Here is an 18957-nt window from a genome sequence, read left to right as displayed (position 1 = left end):
CTGAATTCAGAGGCAGGTGGAATCAGTGGCGAATTTAATCTTTGAGAACACCAAAAACTGCTCAAGCGATGGAATATTTGTAAGTGAAGCTTACTGACCTATCTCGTATGCAGGGTAAGTGGGCAAACACACAGTTCCAAGGTAAGTTGAAAAGAGGACAAAAGGGGTGATGCCACATCACTGCTAACTGAAAAGCTCATCAAGAGAGCCTGTAGGAAAATACATAAAATAAGGTGTAAATAATTAAATTAAGGATTTCAACATTTCCAATGTTCGCACTACTTCCACCATGTAAAGGAAGCAAGTCAATATTTAACTCAGGGGAACTTTTCACACTGCTTAACATAAAAAAGGGCTGACTTAACAAAAACTGGAAAAGAATGATTAAAACGTGATATTTGAACTTGACACTGGATGCGATGTTACACCAGTGGATCAGTCTGAGCATGCAGTTGGTTAGCCTGAAAACACAACACTTGAACCTAAAAAGGCACAGTTAAATTTGAAAACCTATACAGCTGAACACACTGACATAAATGGAGCTGCTGATTTGACAGCAGCTGGGTGCCCCATATTGCACCATTGTTCTTCTGCACAGGAACAATACTTTGAAGGCACAAGTCAAGAATGTTATGAAAAATTCTCCAAATGACCTGACGAAGAGAGTTGCAAATACTCTCAAGAAACTTAACCTCACCCTGGCCCAAAGCAGCTCACTTGGTTAGCACCTGATCTACTCACATTAACATTCACTTCTTCTGTAAGTATCTCCTGTGTACTCAGTGGCCACTTTATTAGGTACACCCACTCGTGAATAAAAATCATGTGGCAGTAACTCAATGCATAAAAGCATACAGATGTGGTCAAGAGGTTCAGTTGTTATTCAGACCAAACATCAGAATGGGGAAGAAATGTGATCTAGGTGACTCTGACCACGGAATGATTGTTGGTGCCAGACGGGGTGGTTTGAGTATCTCAGAAACTGCTGATCTCCTGAGATTTTCACAGACAACTGTTTCCAGAGTTGACAGAGAATGGTACAAAAAAACCAAAAAACATCTAGTGTATGGCAGTTCCATGGGCGAAAATGCCTTACTAATGAGAGAGGTCAGAGGAGAATGGTCAGACTGGTTCAAACTGACAGGAAGGTGACAGTAACTCAAATAACCGTGTGTTATAAAAGTGGTGTGCAGAGGAGCATCTCTAAATGCATATATGTTGAAACTTAAAGTGCATGGATTACAGCAGCAGGCCATGAACATAGACTTACTGGCCACTTTATTTGGTACAAGAGTTAGCTAATAAAGTGGCCACTGAGTGTATGTTGTCCCTTCTGTTTTTATCAGTAGGTGTGTAAGTCATGGAATTCCCCATGCAGCACTATGAGGGTAAATTCACCAGAACGGCTGTAACAGTAAAAGCAATAGGGCGTGAGCAATAAACACTGCCTTCGCTAGCAACACATTATGCAAATAAATTAAAATAGCTTCTGTGTATGTGGGAAACAAAAATACGTGCATTCACAGGATGTAAAACTGTGCTTCAGATTTGAATCAGAGTGTGTTCTCCAATAAATGCATATTATGGTCAGGAACCATGAACCAAACCATCTTCTTGAACTCAGGGGCAGCAATTCAAGATCAGAATTATTATCACTGATTATATGATATGATACAAAATCTGTTGTTTTGCAGCAGTAGAGTTGTGTAAGGACACACACACACACACACACACACACAGTGGATTCCGGTTAATTGGGACACATCGGGATTAGTACATTTTGGCCTAATTAAGTGGCTGCCCCAATCAGCCAAATTTTCATGGAAACAGTTAAAAAGGTATAAAAAATACAAACTACCATGTAACTAAGTAACATATCATGAATTCAAATGAAATACAGAATAAATTAGAACACTACCAAAGCTACTACAGCACAACAAAACTGCATTAGTTCCTAATAGTCATGGATGGAGGAATTCATTCAGTGTATACTGTCATGTTCTTCGAATGACTATATCAACAAAATCAGTGCATCCTCCTAGTGCAGTTCGTGGACTGCCTTCATACAACGCTGTCAGTGATTGTATCCTCCAAATCTTCATTTTCATTGTAACATTCAAGATGATTCTTGATAGCCTCAAAACCTTCATTGTTCCTAACTTGTTGAAGAGTGAAATCTTTTCATTTTCACTCCCAGCCATCACTGGCATCTCCAAACCTGAATGCTTGAATCTACAGTAAGCAAGCAGTTCCAAATTGCCTTGCCTTTTATTTCTTGCCAGCTATCAATGACAAAAGTCACTGCTTTTTGAACACAAACTTGAAAGTGACACTATTCTAAAATTGCTCGCTCTAGCACGGTGTAGTGTCTAATGGCCACACGACATGCACTCGACTGACGCTAGTTAGAAAATGTTCGGCAACAGTCTCCTGCCCCATTTAAGACCATAAGACCATAAGACAAAGGAGCAGAAGTTGGCCATTCGGCCCATCGAGTCTGCTCTGCCATTTTATCATGAGATGATCCATTCTCCCATTTAGTCCCACTCCCCCGTCTTCTCAACATAACCTTTGATGCCCTGGCTACTCAGATACCTATCAATCTCTGCCTTAAGTACACCCAATGACTTGGCCTCCACTGCCACCCGTGGCAACAAATTCCATAGATTCACCACTCTCTGGCTAAAAAAATTTCTTCATATCTCTGTTCTGAATGGGCGCCCTTCAATCCTTAAGTCATGCCCTCTCGTACTAGACTCCCCCATCACGGGAAACAACTTTGCCACACCCACTCTGTCCATGCCTTTCAACATTCGAAATGTTTCTATGAGGTCCCCCCTCATTCTTCTAAACTCCAAGGAATACAGTCCAAGAGCGGACAAACGTTCCTCATATGTTAATCCTCTCATTCCCAGAATCACTCTAGTGAATCTTCTCTGTACCCTCTCCAATGTTAGCACATCCCTTCTTAAATAAGGAGACCAAAACTGCCCACAGTACTCCAAATGAGGTCTTACCAGCGCCTTATAGAGCCTCAACATCACATCTCTGCTCCTATACTCTATTCCTCTAGAAAAGAATGCCAACATTGCATTCGCCTTCTTCACCACCGACTCAACCTGGAGGTTAACCTTAAGGGTATCCTGCATGAGGACTCCCAAGTCCAGTTGCATCTCAGCGGCATAGCGTCCCAAATAAATGAAGGGAATCCCAGTTATTTTCTCAACTTGTTTTTGTTCTTTAAGAATCGTTCCAAATAAATGGCTGCGCCAGTTAACTGATGGCCCAATTAACCTGAATCCACTGTATTACAAAATAATAATGCAATAAAAAGGAATAACAAGATAAAAGTTCATGGACCGTTCAGAATTCTGATGGTGGAGGAAGAGGAGGGGGTGGTTACCAGTCCCAATGCTATAGTTAGTTACATTTAAGCCTGCCATCTTAGTAATTGGCGACAGTTTAAACATCTGTAATAATTCTTAAAGAAATGAAATATCTCACCCCCATGTCCACGTTTTCTTGTCCCTGCAGAGGGTGATCCATCCTGTCCATCGCAGGGGTGCAGATAAAGGGTGGGTTGACCATCGAATCATGTATGATGGGTAAGCTCAACGATTTGAATTCCTTAACAGCCTGTTCCACCTTCAGCTCCTTTCCAGCTTTCGCTGCAGAGTGAGAGCAGAGAATGATTCGAACTGGAGTCAGGGGCAGTGTTCCCTCTTCTCAGATCAAAGCAGAGATTGGTACAAACATACCCTCAAGTCAAACATTATTGATCTCCCCAGAGAAAGCAGACTCTCTGGCCTAGGGACCATTAATCAGCAGTATCTGCTTCAGAATTAGCCTTGGTTCAGTGACTGATTGAGGTAGTAACTGGGGCATAGCACAAACCAATTTTTTGCCATATCACATCAGACACACTGGTTGAGACAATACCCTGTGGTCGCACCATTCTTCTTTGACCCCAGAATCTCGGTCACTGCTCACCCAAGCAGCGAAAACGTATCAAACTGTCCATCCATCTACAATCTATAATAATCAAACTCCCAGTCATAAGGAAAACACGTAACATTTTGAACTGTACTCAGCACTGCTCTGCTCTTGATACATATTCAATGCCAGTCGCACTCCAGTACACACAATACATTAACCATTGCACAGGTATACTCTTGTTACCAATCACACTCCAATATACTCACGATACAGTGCCTCCTCCATACTGCTACACACTCAATATTAATCGCACTCTGCACATGCTCAGCACTGATCCGTTGTGCGGTTGATGCTAACCGTGCTTGGTGTACGATCATTACTAAACTACATTCTGATGCATGCACGGTACCAGTGGATCCCATTGCACACAAACCATGCTCTGGGAACAAAAATGATTATCGTGTGCTGGAGCACACTCAGTATTAACCAAAAGAATGAAACAGAAATGGGCTAAATGACTTTAAGCCTGCCATTCAGTAAATTCAGAGCTGACCCACTCATATAACCATATAACAATTACAGCACGGAAACAGGCCATCTCAGCCCTTCTAGTCCGTGCCGAACTCTTACTCTCACCTAGTCCCACCGACCTGCACTCGGCCCATAACCCTCCATTCCTTTCCTGTCCATATATCTATCCAATTTAACTTTAAATGACAACATCGAACCTGCCTCAACCACTTCTGCTGGAAGCTCGTTCCACACAGCTACCACTCTCTGAGTAAAGAAGTTCCCCTCATGTTACCCCTGAACTTTTGCCCTTTAACTCTCAACTCATGTCCTCTTGTTTGAATCTTCCCCATTCTCAATGGAAAAAGCCTATCCACGTCAACTCTATCAATCCCCCTCATAATTTTAAACACCTCTATCAAGTCCCCCCTCAACCTTCTACACTCCAAAGAATAAAGACCTAACTTGTTCAACCTTTCTCTGTAAATTAGGAGATGAAACCCAGGCAACACTTTAGTAAACCTCCTCTGTACTCTCTCAATTTTATTGACATCTTTCCTATAATTACTCCTTCACTTGATTCAAATATCCTGTGACCCCACTACTATCCAAATCTCTAAGAATCCGGTATGAATATACTCAGCTTCTGAGCATCCATAGCCCTCTGTGGCTGAGGAGGAATTATAATCCTCTACATAAAGAAATTCTATCTTATCTCAGTCCTAACAGGCAAATTCTTATACCTAGTGCAGGCCTCCAGGTTCTGGACTTCCCTCTGAGGGGAAATAGCCTCTCATTATTTACCCTGTGAATCATGCTATGTCTCAGTGAAATTGCTTCATTAGAGTAAGTATAAAAACATAAAAATAGATACAAGAATAGATCACTTGGCCCCTTATACCCGCTCCATCATTCAGTAAGATGTTGCCTGGCTTGCTGCTCCATACTAACCTTGATTTTCTTATTATGCAAAAATTCATCACCCCGGCCTGAATAAATTCAGTGTCTAAGCTACCATAGCCCCTTTGGGTAGAGGACCACAAAGATTCATAAACCCTCGGTTGAAGGAATTTCTTCTCATTCCGCTCTTCATGGCCAGCCATTTATTTTGAGACATTTGTCCCGTAGTTCTGAACAAACTAAACAGGGGACAGAGCATCTCTGCGTCCGTCCAGTCAGGTCCTGTAAATACTTTATACTTTATTGTCGCCAAACAATTAATACTAGAACGTACAATGATCACAGTGATATTTGATTCTGCGCTTCCCGCTCCCTGGATTACAAATCGATAGTAAATATTAAAAATTTAAATTATAAATCATAAATAGAAAATAGAAAAATGGAAAGTACAAAAAAACTGAGAGGTAGGTTTGGATATTTGGAGGGTACGGCCCAGATCTGGGTCAGGATCCGTTCAGCAGTCTTATCACAGTTGGAAAGAAGCTGTTCCCAAATCTGGCCGCACTTTTTTTTGTATGTTTCAACAAGATCAATTCTCATTCTTTTGTAGTCTAGAAACATTAGGTCCAGTCTAGTTAATCTCTCCTCAAAGGATTCAATCATCCCACGAATCAATCTGGTAAAAATTTACTGTTTTCCCTTTGTAAGACCAGAAGACACAGGAGAAGAATTAGGACATTTGGTCTTTGGAGTTTGCTCCATCATTCGATCATGGCTTATTTATTTTCCGTCTCAACCCCATTTTCTTGCCTTCTCTCCAAAACTTCCAATCAAGAACCTATCAACCTCCATTTTAAATATACCTAATGACTTGGCCTCCACAGCCGTCTGTGGCAATGAATTCCACAGATTCACTACCCTCTGTGTAAATAAATTCCTCATCTCTGTTCTAAAGAAAATTGCTTGATTCCGTTGCTGTGCTCTTTAGTCCTAGTCTCTCCCACTACTGAAATAAATTTTCAAATGATTGCAAGTACACCCTTCAATAGATACAAAGGCAAGACTACAACACAATAATCAATGTGTGATCTCACTAGGACTATATCTAATTTCAATAAGATATCTTGTGTTCAAATTGTTCTGCAATAAATAACAATATGTAATTCCCTTTCCTGATCATTTGCTTATCCACATGCTAAAAATGATTTACTATTCTTAGATCCACAGAGATATGCAGCAGAGAAAAAGACCCTTCAGCACGACTTCTTAACAAAGTTCGCAACATCAGATTTTCCATTTCTGATCCTCACCTGCCATCTTGCCCTGTGCCACTTTGCAGATTCTTTGCAACCGATTCAGATCTTATTTTTTCCCCATGTCAGATGGTGTGGGGTGGGGAGGGAAATGGCTCAGTGAGGCTTGAGTGAAAGGGGCCTTGGTTTCTGAACCACAACGTGGGCTGTGGTGACAGTTGTTGTTCCTTTTCACGCCCTGTGACACACCGCGCAGCAACCCGGTCATTTATTTAGCATTTTTGCCTGTTTTTACGAGGCCGTGTTGCTACCTCGATGCTCAACGCAGCACGGATAGAAAGCTTGCAAGGGTCTGGTTGGATTCAAATGCAGGACCACTAGCATCAATGTCCAGTGCAGATGCCACTACACGTGGTAACAGTGTTACATGCAGAATATATAGAAAATTCAAATGTTTATATTTCCTCAAATTTATCTTGCCTCTTTCCTCCACTACTTCTAATTTTGGAAACCCATTGTTCATGAACTTACTTACTTAATTAATTGCATATATCTTTCATGCATGTTCTAATTATGATATTAAAATTTGTGCAATAAGATCAACCAGTATGGAGGTTACTGAAATGGGATTGCAAAAAGAAAGCTACAACAAACAGGGATTAAAGAAATTTCTTTGCTTCAAGAGGTACAAATAAATGTCCACTGTCTCAATGGAGAGAGAAACAGCTGGTTCAGCAGACTGTGCTTCTAATACTGTAGACTTTCAATATAAAAATTTACTCAACATTGTGGTTGCCTGTCTCAAGGGAGCCTTACTTTGTTAGTTAACATTTACCAAGCCTGCCAATGAGTTAATGCACCGACATTGGGTGACACAATGTCATTCAGACTTTCTGGACTGAAATTAATCTGTTTTGATTGATCAGGGTGTATGGGGGCCGAGGCGAGGGTGAGGCTGGTTGAGCTCGCTCCTTCATTCTGCACTGATCTAACGGTCCATGGGTGGACTCTCTTTGTGGACTGACTCACTTTATGGACTTCAGTTCAGAACACGATTCGCTTGCATTTATTGTTTGCGTGATTTGTCTTGTTTACTCTCTCTGCACATTGGGTGTTCGACGGTCTTCTTCTTTGAATGGGCTCTTTTGGGTTCTTTGTTTCGAAGCTGCCTGTTAGGAGATAAATCTCAAGGTTGTATAATAAATGTACTTTGAACTTTGATCCCCCCCCCCTTACAATTTTTGTTCCCAGATTGGAAGAAAGCAGCAAGTCTGAACTAATCACAAATCCCCAGAAACAGGAATTTCCGTAAGGAGTTCTAAATATATGTTCCCTGAAGTACAGGACAATCAACTGGATCAAACAGGCCATCAGAGCCAGACTTCCAGCAGCTCTTCATTCCAGATGTCAATGCAGAAAGAGGTCCTTGTTACCTGAGATGGAGCACGATTCTGTCCACATTTATTCATGATTGGAGGGTCAAATGACCGTGCTTCCTAGAGCTCTATTCCATCTTCATGATACTAACACCTGAACCATTCCTTGTGTTTATCTACATTACAAGTGAGGCATTGCTCTGTTACCAAGCCAGCCATTGTGTCTGCAATGGCCCTGGAGACTGGTGCTGTCAGCAAATGTTAAAAGTGTTCCCAAAGTTTGCTTCTTTGTGAAATGACTCACATCTGAACAGAATAGGACCGGTAACTCAGCAAACCCATTTCCACTTGAGAGATTTTTACTTTATCTGTAGTTGTTGTTTATTTGGATTTCCAAAAGATGAAGTTCCTCTAGGACACTATTGAATATAGTTAGAGCACATGAATTTGAGGTAAATTTATTGACTTGAAATTTGCTGCATGACAAGAGAAAGAGGGTAGAGATAATAGAAGATGCTCAAATGACCAGGATCTGACTCACAAAGATATGTGCTAAATCTTGAAATATTCAACATTATAAATCTCTTTGATGATAGCAACAGAAAATCATTTTGTGCAACACACACAAAATGCTGGAGGAACTCAGCAGGACAGGCAGCATCTATTGAGAGGAATAAATAGCTGATATTTCAGGCTGAAATCCTTCATCAAAACTGTAGCATTTTGTGTGTGTTGCTCTGGATTTCTAGCATCTGCAGAAACTCATGTTTAGAAAATAATTTATCCATAATTTGCAGACTTATGAGGATACGGGGCAAAACATGAGAAATATTAAATGACTAAAGGATATTAATTGTATGGCTACCAAGTAATGGTGATTAGCAATAACAATTTATTGTGTTAATTTTTATTAAACATATTAACACATGTAACACCAGTGTTTAAAACGAATCATCAATAACTCCTACAGGTTACTTTCTGTCAATCACTTTGCTTGAAAGCTTAGGTACCGACAACCAACCTGCCGGCTGAGTTCTCCAATCCCTTTCTTCCTTCACTCTCCCAAACCATGGCTCCTTAACTCTCACATACCCGTCCTTCCCACACCTTCCCTGACCTTGCAACATCTAATCCACTAAAAATTGCAAAGCTCTGCAGTGAGTGCAGACAGGTTACTTGAGACACATGGTTGTTTATCAATGCTGAGTTGAAGGAAATTGGGGATGTGAACAAGCACAGATTTGGAGGAGGGAGTGCAGTCGTAGGAAGGTTCTAGGAGTTCTGAAAGCCCTTTGATAAAGTCCTGTAAGAAATTTCAGCAACACTCTGAACACAATAAGAACTTTATATTATTGGGTTTATAAGAAAAGGCTTTCTCCCTTGGGTCATTTTTGTATATTCATATGTTTAGCAGTGCAAAAAAAACAGTGATTAATTCATGATTTACTTTTTAATTGTGTGATTAATACTTTGTGTCGATCAGCTGTCACAATGAACTGTAAAAAGGTTATTAACGGGCCTCAAGAAGATAAAGGCAAGTTGTTAGAACAGGTGAAATTTAATACTGAAAATTGAGAGGAGGCAATTTTAATTAGGGAACTAAAAGGAATACAAGAACTGGCAATAGTGTGCATAGTTCACTGAAAGGGGCTAGATAAATTGTGGAAGCTTCTATAAAACCATACAGGATCATGGGATTTCAAATTCAAAGTAAATTTATTATCAAAGTACATATATGTCACCATATACAACCCTGAGATTCATTTTCTTGCAGGCATACTCAATAAATCTATAGATTAATAACCATTAACAGAATCAATGACAAACCGAACCAACTTGGGTGTTCAACCAATAAAGGCATGTAAAATGCTTGCTATAGTTGGAATATTATGTCCTGTTCTGGGCATCATGCTTTTGAAAAGACTGGAGAAGCTGTATGTATTCTCAATGGAGCATAGTTAATTATAAGGAGTTATAACATCAATAAGGATGTAGATATAGTAAAGAGAAACTGTTCCCATTGGTAGAAGGGCCAAGGACTTGGGCTTCATGCATGAGGGGTTGTCTAAAAGCAAAATGACACAGAGGAAATGCATTTTTAACACAACAGCTGGTGAAAGTCTCAAATGCATTGCTGGTGTACTAGTGGAGCACAGTGTTCAAAAAGGAGCTCGGAAAATAACTGAAAATAAAGAATATGCAGGGCTGAGGGGAGAGGATGAGAGAATACGACAGCCTGTATTGTTTTTATATGGAGCCAAACGAGCCAAAGGGACAAATGACCTCCTTCCATGCTGAAAAGATTCTCTGGTTCTCTTTTCTAAGAATCACAACTGGTGTCTGATCATCTAGAATCTTATTAGAATTTTATTAATTAAAAATACAAGTAGACATAACTCAATATGTGGAACGAGATCACGTATCCGCCCTAAACTCTGAATGGCAATAGATGCTTAAGTGATAAAACAGCCTCTTCCTGTTACTCTGAATTCACTTCTTCTGAATCATTTCCTAACCCACATTTTATATTTTCCTGCTGCAGATCAGGAAGTCAGAATCTCATGCTCAGTAACTTAGTAATAAGTGCCCCCTCTTCCAACAGGGTTGCAAATCTCAGTACAGGTCAAGGGTCAACACTATCTGTGCGTTAGTGCTACCCGAACATGAATGGTTCTCTCAGCACTCTGCTGAAATTCTGTCAGTTGCTTGGCAACTGGCCTCTGAACCCAGGGCTGCTCTGTATCACCATGGTAAAAACAACACCACTGAGACCAGGTCCTCATTTCTCTCTGAGGACATCACGCATGCCCCTCAACAGACCACCTACCTTTAACTTTTAGGTAGTGTCCACCAAAACGATATGCCTCGAAATACAAGGGCAGAGGGGTATAAGAATGGTCCAAGAAAATCTCCACCTGGTTCAAGTCAATGCCTTTTCTCTCAAATACTGGCACCAGTGTTTCCCTGCAGTAGAGAAACGCACACTTCAGTAAAGCAATGAAAACTCGACAATGCTAATTTATTCACAGTTAGAACTTGGAGTCGATAATTGTCACAGTCTCACAGAAATGTAAAAGCACAGAAAGCGCCACTTGTTGGATTGAGTCCATGCTGGCTCTGTGCGAGTGTAATCTCACTAGACACACACCCTACCCACTCTCCATGGTCTGGCATTTCTGTACCTCTCGAGGAATAATCCCGACTCCTTTTGAATTATACAGTCTATGGTTCTGTTGCAGAGTGGAAAACATAAATTTGGGTCTCTGATTCAGTTACATTTAATAGGTTGAGCTCAGGCATGGGAGTTTGAGCCGCTCAATCAATTTGGAGCTGTCAGCTCTTCAGTTCGATGAGGTCATGCCCAGTGAGATGGTTACTGCCGCTCAGGAAGGGATGTGCATTTTATGACATTCTCCATTGTACAAAGATACTAAAGCATTCTCAAGTCCTCAAAATATCAGCAGCAGGCCTTGATGGCAATCTGACTTTGATTCTCAAATGTAGCCTATAACAACTTTTCTCTGTCTGGCACTAGTTTCAGTAATGTACATGTGTCTGTACATTATCTGACAGCAGTTGCTAAAGGCAATTAATTACATATGGATGAATTATTAAGTGCCTGTGCATGTTAAACTCATTTTGAGTGCCTCTGGCTGAGAATACCAGAATTTAAATGGGATAAAACATTTGGGATTCCATCTGTAGCCCGTTTTAGCATGAGGGCGCAAACACTGATTGTGATAACCCACTAGTTACTGTACCTCATCACAGGACCAGCAGGACTCAGGGAAAGACAGCATTTTCAGGATAGCTTGGAGAGAGAAGTGGCAGATTAGGGAAGTTTTCAAAATCCCTCTGATTTACCCCAGAGTCCTTTTCTTCATTGCAGGGACAATTTCTGACTCAATGTTGACATTCAAATCAAACTTCAGAGTGAAACATTCCTTACTGGGATCCTGTAAAACAAGAGAGAGTCAGCTCCCGGAGCAATATCGTACAACAGAAGCTTGGAGAGGTCTAATAGGAAGATGGCATAATGCTTCTCTCAATAATCCCACCATTTTCTACAGTAGCGACTACACATGAGCTTTTAGCATTGAATACTGGAGGTACAGAACTCACAAGTTATCTCAGGTACCAGTCCTGACTGGTAACACAATGCCACTTTCCTCTGGCCTACATAAATCCCATAAGGGCTTCTCAACTAAATATTGATTGAATATGTTATACTCTAATATAAAACTGCTAGAAATCAAGAATGAATATTGGAAACCAGTTCATTTCTATCCAATGTCCAGCCCATGCTGCACCTACCCTGCGAGAGTGTGAAAAGACATTTTGGAGGAAATTTAAATAGTGCCCTATGCAGAAATTAAAGTGGGAGATGGGCGGATAGGAAGAGTGGGTCTTGGGTGACGGGGGAGGGATCAGGGCAAATAGAATCTCATCATGTTCGACACAGTACAATATGAAGGCGAGTCTCACATCTGTGTGGCGTCGACGAGCTTTCTTCTTGCTCAGCTTAAGTGCAGAATTCCTCTTCTCACTATGCAATTAAGAAAATACAATGAGAGCAAATTTTACCATAAATACAATACCATGCCCCACTTACACCAAATACATCCCCTGTCTCATTTTCCCCTCACATTCAGTCCTAGATTCAGTTAATCCACCCTAGGGACATGTCAACGGATGATGACTCATACAGGGATCAAATTCTTGCCTCTCTGCAGAGGCTTCAGTACATTACTCGGTAACTGTGCTTGCTGTATCACAGAACCAGTGGGAAGGAAATAGGTGAACCTGTCCCTTAGGATTGCTGCATGCTGGGACCTTGTGCAGAGTCAACAGGTATTAATAGTTCATGGTACTATAATTTTGGATAATAACGGACTTAATTGTGAAAAGTGCAAGCAAGGTCAACACTTTCAGATGAAAGTAATCAGGTACAGATTCTCTGGACAAAACTGGAAAGTCTCTGTCAAATTCCTGACCAATAATTTGGCAGGCTTGTTTAAAATAAAACAAATGCTTTTCGATGAAATGCTTCCACAGGTTTGAATCTGCGGTCCTCGGTGTAAGACCAAATACAGCAAAATTGCGCATGATCTAGATAAATTTCCAGCCACTTTTACCTCTTTCCATCCATCCCGCTATCATCATCCTCCTCCTTGTCTGACGAAGTTCTGGTCCGTGGTGGACAGGACCGTGTTGAGACATTCCTGGACAAAACAGACCCTGCGTAAACAACAGAAGTTTAGGTGTTTCCAACCCCTATCTTTGGCCTTATCTATTGGTATCTCTAGAAATCCAGGATGTATCCTGGATTTCAATCTCGTGCAACTTAAGCTTCTTGTCTACCTACAGCATCCACCGATGCTAGCTGTGTCTATGGAACCTCTCCTCCGAGTCCCTCAGTCTTACTACTTCCATTTTTCTTCAGGTCATGGCTTAAAACTAATTCTTTGTAAAGATTTTGTTCTTGTCCTAATAAAGCTTTGAATTTCTATAGCAAATATTGTTTCAAACTCTCCTGTGGATTGCACTGAAGCACCTTGTGAAAGAAGGCCGTAATACAGATCCAGCTCGAAAATGGATTGAAACATCGAGACAGCGGGTGTGGCTTTTAAAGGCCTCTGCACTTGAACAATCACTCGCTCTCTCTCTCTCGATGGTGAGAGAGAGTTTGTTGATTCTCAAGTCGGAGGAACTCAACATAAGTGACACTGTGGACTGTAACATTGGGACAGCAAGCTGTTACCTTCGCCTCTCACTGTGGCAGGATCGATATTTCTCTCTCCTTTTCATTATTGTTACTGTTACTGTTGAGGTGTTGAAGTGTTCGGATGGACAGTGGTTTTTGGTGGTCTATAGATCCTGGTCCCTGGGGCCTTGCTATTGCTTGGTTGGTGGTAGGATGGGGAGGGGGGTGGTACTGATGCTTTTTGCTAGAACAAGTGGGGGGAGAAGAAGGGTTGATGCTTTGCTGCTGCTTGTGCGTGGGAATGGGAAGGGTTCTAACATTTTTACTGACATTTATTCTTTGGGGTTTTTTTCTCTCTGTTTTGTGGATGCCTGCGAAGAGTAAGGATTTCAGGTTGTATACTGTAATACATTCTCTGACATTAAGTGGAACCATTGAATCATTGAAATTGAACCATTGATATTGAAAAGAGGTTAGAAAAAAAGGTGGCTGAATTACTTGAGAAATCAAAAATACTTAAAATATCATACTGTATTTTTCTTTTGTAAAAGATAAACCTTGCAGTTTTCCATTCATTCAGTCAGAGAACGTGTGCAACGTTGGCAAAACCAACTATTGCCAATGCTAGGTACCCTCAAGAATGAAAGGATGTTAGCTGCCTTCTTGAATCCTTGCAATTTGTTAAGTTATTCGCACGGAGCTGCAGCATAGGGAAAGGGACTGACAATCCAGAGGTTTTATGATCAAGAGACATAAGTTCAAATCTGACCATAACAGCTGTGGAATTTAAATTTGGCCAATTAAATAAATTCTGGAATTATTGAGTACTGCTGTAAAACAGCAGTTGGTTCACTAGTATTCTTTTATGGAATGATATCTGTTGATCTTACCTGAAACATGCAACCAGGCCCACAGCAAAGTGGTTTTTAACTGACCTCCAAGGAGGATAATTAGTCAGATCAAAGACAATAAGACATGGGTACCAAATGCTGACCCAGCCATTGATTACTGGATTATGTGAAAGAATTAAATTAAACTGTTGATAGATTTGAATGTCCAGAACTTTGGTCATAAGTGAGAGTGATGTGTAACTTGGAAGAATCCATTTATGTTAGTTCAAAGGTATCACACTGAGTTTGACTATGTGAGTTTGCTTCAAGAGTCTGCCAAACTTTGGCACATCTTCTCATACTGTAATGAAGAACAGTTTGCAGAATAGACTGTTCTGGGAATGACAAAATCTGCCACTGAGGTTGATTCTGCATAGTTTGTCTGATTTTATTATTTATTTTCTTAACATTTTGGACAAAGCTGAACGTATTGTGAGGGACTTAAGAGTCAACTACTTAAGTATGGGAATATAGTCACATATATGTCAGAGCATGTAACGGATTTTCTTCCCTTAAGGATATTAGTGGAGCAGATGGGCTTTACGTGAATCATCTTTCTATTTCCCCACTTAATTAAATTTAAATTTCCATACCATCATTGTAAAAATTATCCAGATAATTAGGTGGGGTCTGGATCATCCAGTCAGAAACTGTATCGTATGCTACGTTTTGCGGTATTGGCAGGTGAGAGACAGGAAACGCGAACTGATCCGGGACCTGTCTTCACCCAACATAAAAATAACTTTTCTCTTCAAACAATATCAATGTACAGAGAGCAGGTGGCCCAGCAGAATTTCTCTCGTCTCTGACCAAGGGGAACTAACTGTAATACTCAATGCTGTTACACAGGACCTTAGAGATATGGACCAAGTGCTAGACGATGGACTAATATGAATGGGTGCCTTATGGTTGGTGTGGATTTGGTCTTTACTCACTCTGTATGATTCTTTGAATTGCAGAGTCCATCAGAGACTCGAGAAACTGCAGTTGCTGGAATCCAGAACAAAAAAAAAATCAGACTACTGAAGCAGCTTAGACCTGATAGACCTGATTAGATTAATGAAGGAAGGAGCTTAATCTGTTGGATTCTTGCATCAAGATTTTGTTTTGCTACAGAGTCAAGCGGTACTGAGATTGGAGGGAGTGGGAAACGTCACACAGACGTAGATATTGAGAGAAGGAACCAACAGATGGAGATTCAGTAATGGAAAAATGATGAGAAATATTTAGAGGACTGGAATGTGGGACAGAGCAGTAACTAACAATAAATTCAAGGTCAGTCTGGAAAAGACAGGAACTGACCTGGCAGAGGGCTGCTGTGTTTGCCTGACTACACAATAAACTCCCTGCCGGAATGGCCCAACGAGGTCTGAATGCTGTGAAGGTGAAGGCACGATGAACAGTATCAGGCATCTTGCCAGTGCAGTCGGGAAAACACAGCAAGTCCCACAAAGTAGGAAGCGAATAGTGGAAGGAGACAAAGAAGCAAACCTTGAGGTGGGAGGTCAAATCGGATATGCCGATCAAAGTGCATTGCTTCGTGGATTTTGCTGTCACATGATGCACAGAGGTTCAGTGGAGACTGATTGTTAATTTCCTTACAGTCACCATGATGGCACACCTGAAAGTAAAAGAGATGAGATAAGTAAAACGCATGGCAGAAATGAGCAATGTGACAGAGACAATGCTACACTCCTTGCAGAATACAATCATTTCCAAGAATTACGTGTGCAAGTGCCTGAATCTGAAAGGAGGAGGAGGAGTACAAGTTTTCCCAACTCCAGATGAATTCAGGACTTCATCTGAAATTGCATATAAAACTAAGAATGTGTTTGGGGCATTCCTGTCTCTGATCATTTTTGAGAAGGGTGAAGGGCTCTATGGTGTCATGATGACAATGGCTCACCATTGTTATCACAGCACCACACTGCCCTTCACTAGAATGAACACAATCATGATATTCCACTGATCGTATCGCTTTCCTGTCTAGTTTAAACACAATTGTTCATTAATACAAATGACTGATGTGGCTGTTGGTTGCACAATTAATCTATTCCAGGTAGTTAAGAAATAATGGGTGCTTAGTGACGTCCTTAGCTTAGCTCAGGGAAATACGAAGTTCCTTTATTAACATGCTTGGCATTCTGCCACCTCAAAAACCTCAAACAGTGTGCACCCTTCAGCCCTCTCAGACGCACTGCTTCACAGCCGCACACTCTGTATTTTATCCACTGCTCCTTTCCAACTATGTCGATGTTTTAATAAGAGCTTCATAGAGTGCAGGTCCAGAATCTCTGGAGAAGTTTAGTTTCCCGCAATCAGTCTGATACGGTCTACAACCCACCATGATCGTGGATCTCCTTCTCACAAAAATGCTGTGAGAAGAGGAATAAGTAGCTTCAAAAACGTTCCTAATTTCAGTTCTCTCAACAGGGAGTGGAATCACAGAGTGTTGTACATTTATATCACAAATGACACAATAGAAAAGAGTTGTGGTGAGCAGGAGCTTCGAAATCTGTGCCAGACACAACAGAAAGAGAGAGGAGGAGTTCAGATCAATGAAAATACAGCACTGTACTAGAGATACCTTTAAATCTTGTGGGTTTCCATTTGTTGTGACCAGTTCAAAGCTGAGCTCTGTCAGAGCATTTAATCAACCTGATTAATACGGTCCTACTTCTCATCTTACTTAGTATCCTATTTAAATTTTTCCTTCACCATTTCACTGAATTATCATTTTGTTCTGTAAAAGATAAACAAAATGCCTCCTACACTGGCTGAATTCAACCAGTGGGCAGTCACCGGTCATTAGCCATGAGTCAGGAGACCCCTTTGCACCTTTCCAGGCAGGTAGGACACAGGTTAGCTACTGACTCAAGCACTGTCCACATTGTCCCATCAAATTTCTGAAACGCAGGTTCGCTGCCGCTGTTACTGGGCGTTCGGGAATCTTCCGAGGGAAGGCCCCAAGATCCCCGGCTTTGCCTGCTGCTGGCGACCGAGATTGAGGTCGAATCATTTGGATAGAGATGGTTCTCGGTACTCTGTATTGGAGGCTCGAAGTTTTCGGACGACTTAGAGTCAGATTGTGGTCGGGCACGGCAGGGAGAGTTTTCTTCCTTCTCCCATCTGCGTGAGATGTGGGACATTTGAGAGACTTTGAACGTTTTACTGTGCCACGGACTGTTCTTCATCAAGTTATGGTATTGTTGCACTGTTGTAACTATATGCTATAATTATGTGGTTTTGTTAGTTTTTTCAGTCTTGGTCTGTCCTGTGTTTTGTGATATCACACCAGAGGAAACATTTAATCATTTCTTAATGCATGTATTACTAAATGACAATAAAAGAGGACTGCGTGTCTTCATATGCCCATAGCAGGTATTGCACAGGTTAAAATTTGAGCAGGGGTAAAGAAAGCCATCAGTGATTTGGGGTACAAATCACTGTGAACATCCTTTGTAGAGCCCTGGATCCACACCTTGTGCATGGAACTGGAAACTGACCGGCTGTGCAGAGGTTCCAGTGGATGCCTGCACCTTCTATTCAAAGCTACAGTGGACAGCATGTTATGAAACCCATTGCTTCTTCTACATAATCAGATCTTAGCAGAGCTACAGCCATAAAAACGGCACAAATTTATATAAATATCCCAGTAAGTCGGAGGAGGAAAACGAATCACCCAAACAACTTCAGAAATAAACCTGCAGAAAAGTGAAGTAGCTTGCTAACATATCCATAAAGGCTTATCTGTTTGTTTGACACATCCCGGAATATCATTTAAATGAACGATAAAAGGTGTGTTTGACTGCTCTGTGTTTTATTATTTTCAGTCAAACCCTCCAAGGATTTTGGATTCTCCAAGAATCTGCCACAAATATTATTCAGGGAAGCATCTGTGCTTAATGTAATAAACTACAAGTAAGGAATTCCCATCTGCAAACCTCATAGTAAGGCAGTGGGAGGTGACCCATAAAGGTCATGGTCCATGTGATTTTACAGTTCAGGGCAACCTGCTGGGGATGGCATCAATGAGCAGGTGGGGGCCGCTTTACCATTGCTACTGATCGTCTACTGTGATGGTGCCACTCAGCACAACCAGCAGAGTTTTGACTCGACTTCAAGCAAACTTCGCAGAGGGGATAGTCAGCAGGCTGCACAATGCCAGTAAAGGTATTCTGTAGATGTCAGAGATCCTCCAATTTATAACTAACCAGACCAAGAAGTAAATCCTCCCTCTGATGGACTGTAATCCAGAGCTGAAAGCTTCAATGGAGGAAGAACAAGAATTTGTTTTCAAGCTCAGCACAGACACTGAACAGACACCTGAACAAATGTTGTGCTCTGGGTGGAACTCTCTTCACAGTAGTTCAGTAAACCAAAAATGC

The 18957-nt window shown here is 41.2% G+C and overlaps 1 protein-coding gene and 1 long non-coding RNA gene across 12 annotated transcripts in view; one reads left to right on the top strand and one right to left on the bottom strand.

The window, feature by feature from the left end:
- LOC140188550 (uncharacterized) lies at positions 1-18030 on the top strand. The gene is made up of 3 exons (XR_011883325.1): positions 1-79; positions 3535-3605; positions 17487-18030. It is a non-coding gene; the product is annotated as an uncharacterized lncRNA (long non-coding RNA).
- LOC140188549 (pleckstrin homology domain-containing family G member 5-like) overlaps positions 1-18957 on the bottom strand; it is a 110982-nt gene that overhangs the window by 56144 nt on the left and 35881 nt on the right. For 9 of the 11 annotated variants that reach the window (XM_072244950.1, XM_072244943.1, XM_072244952.1 and 6 more), the window contains 6 exons: positions 16061-16190; positions 13111-13213; positions 12461-12521; positions 11840-11931; positions 10803-10939; positions 3505-3668 (listed from right to left, as the gene is read on the bottom strand). In XM_072244950.1, coding sequence (XP_072101051.1) covers positions 3505-3668; positions 10803-10939; positions 11840-11931; positions 12461-12521; positions 13111-13213; positions 16061-16103 — 600 coding nt within the window. In that variant the 5' untranslated portion in view covers positions 16104-16190. Of the gene's footprint in view, positions 1-3504; positions 3669-10802; positions 10940-11736; positions 11795-11839; positions 11932-12460; positions 12522-13110; positions 13214-16060; positions 16191-18957 lie in introns of those variants that run through there. The other 2 variants (XM_072244948.1, XM_072244949.1) reach the window with 2 other exon arrangements.

This window comes from Mobula birostris, chromosome 27 (genome assembly GCF_030028105.1).
Source record: "Mobula birostris isolate sMobBir1 chromosome 27, sMobBir1.hap1, whole genome shotgun sequence".
In the NCBI taxonomy this organism is placed as follows: Eukaryota; Metazoa; Chordata; class Chondrichthyes; order Myliobatiformes; family Myliobatidae; genus Mobula; species Mobula birostris.
The sequence above is the reverse complement of the archived record's forward strand: the minus strand, read 5'-3'. Positions and strand labels throughout refer to the sequence as shown.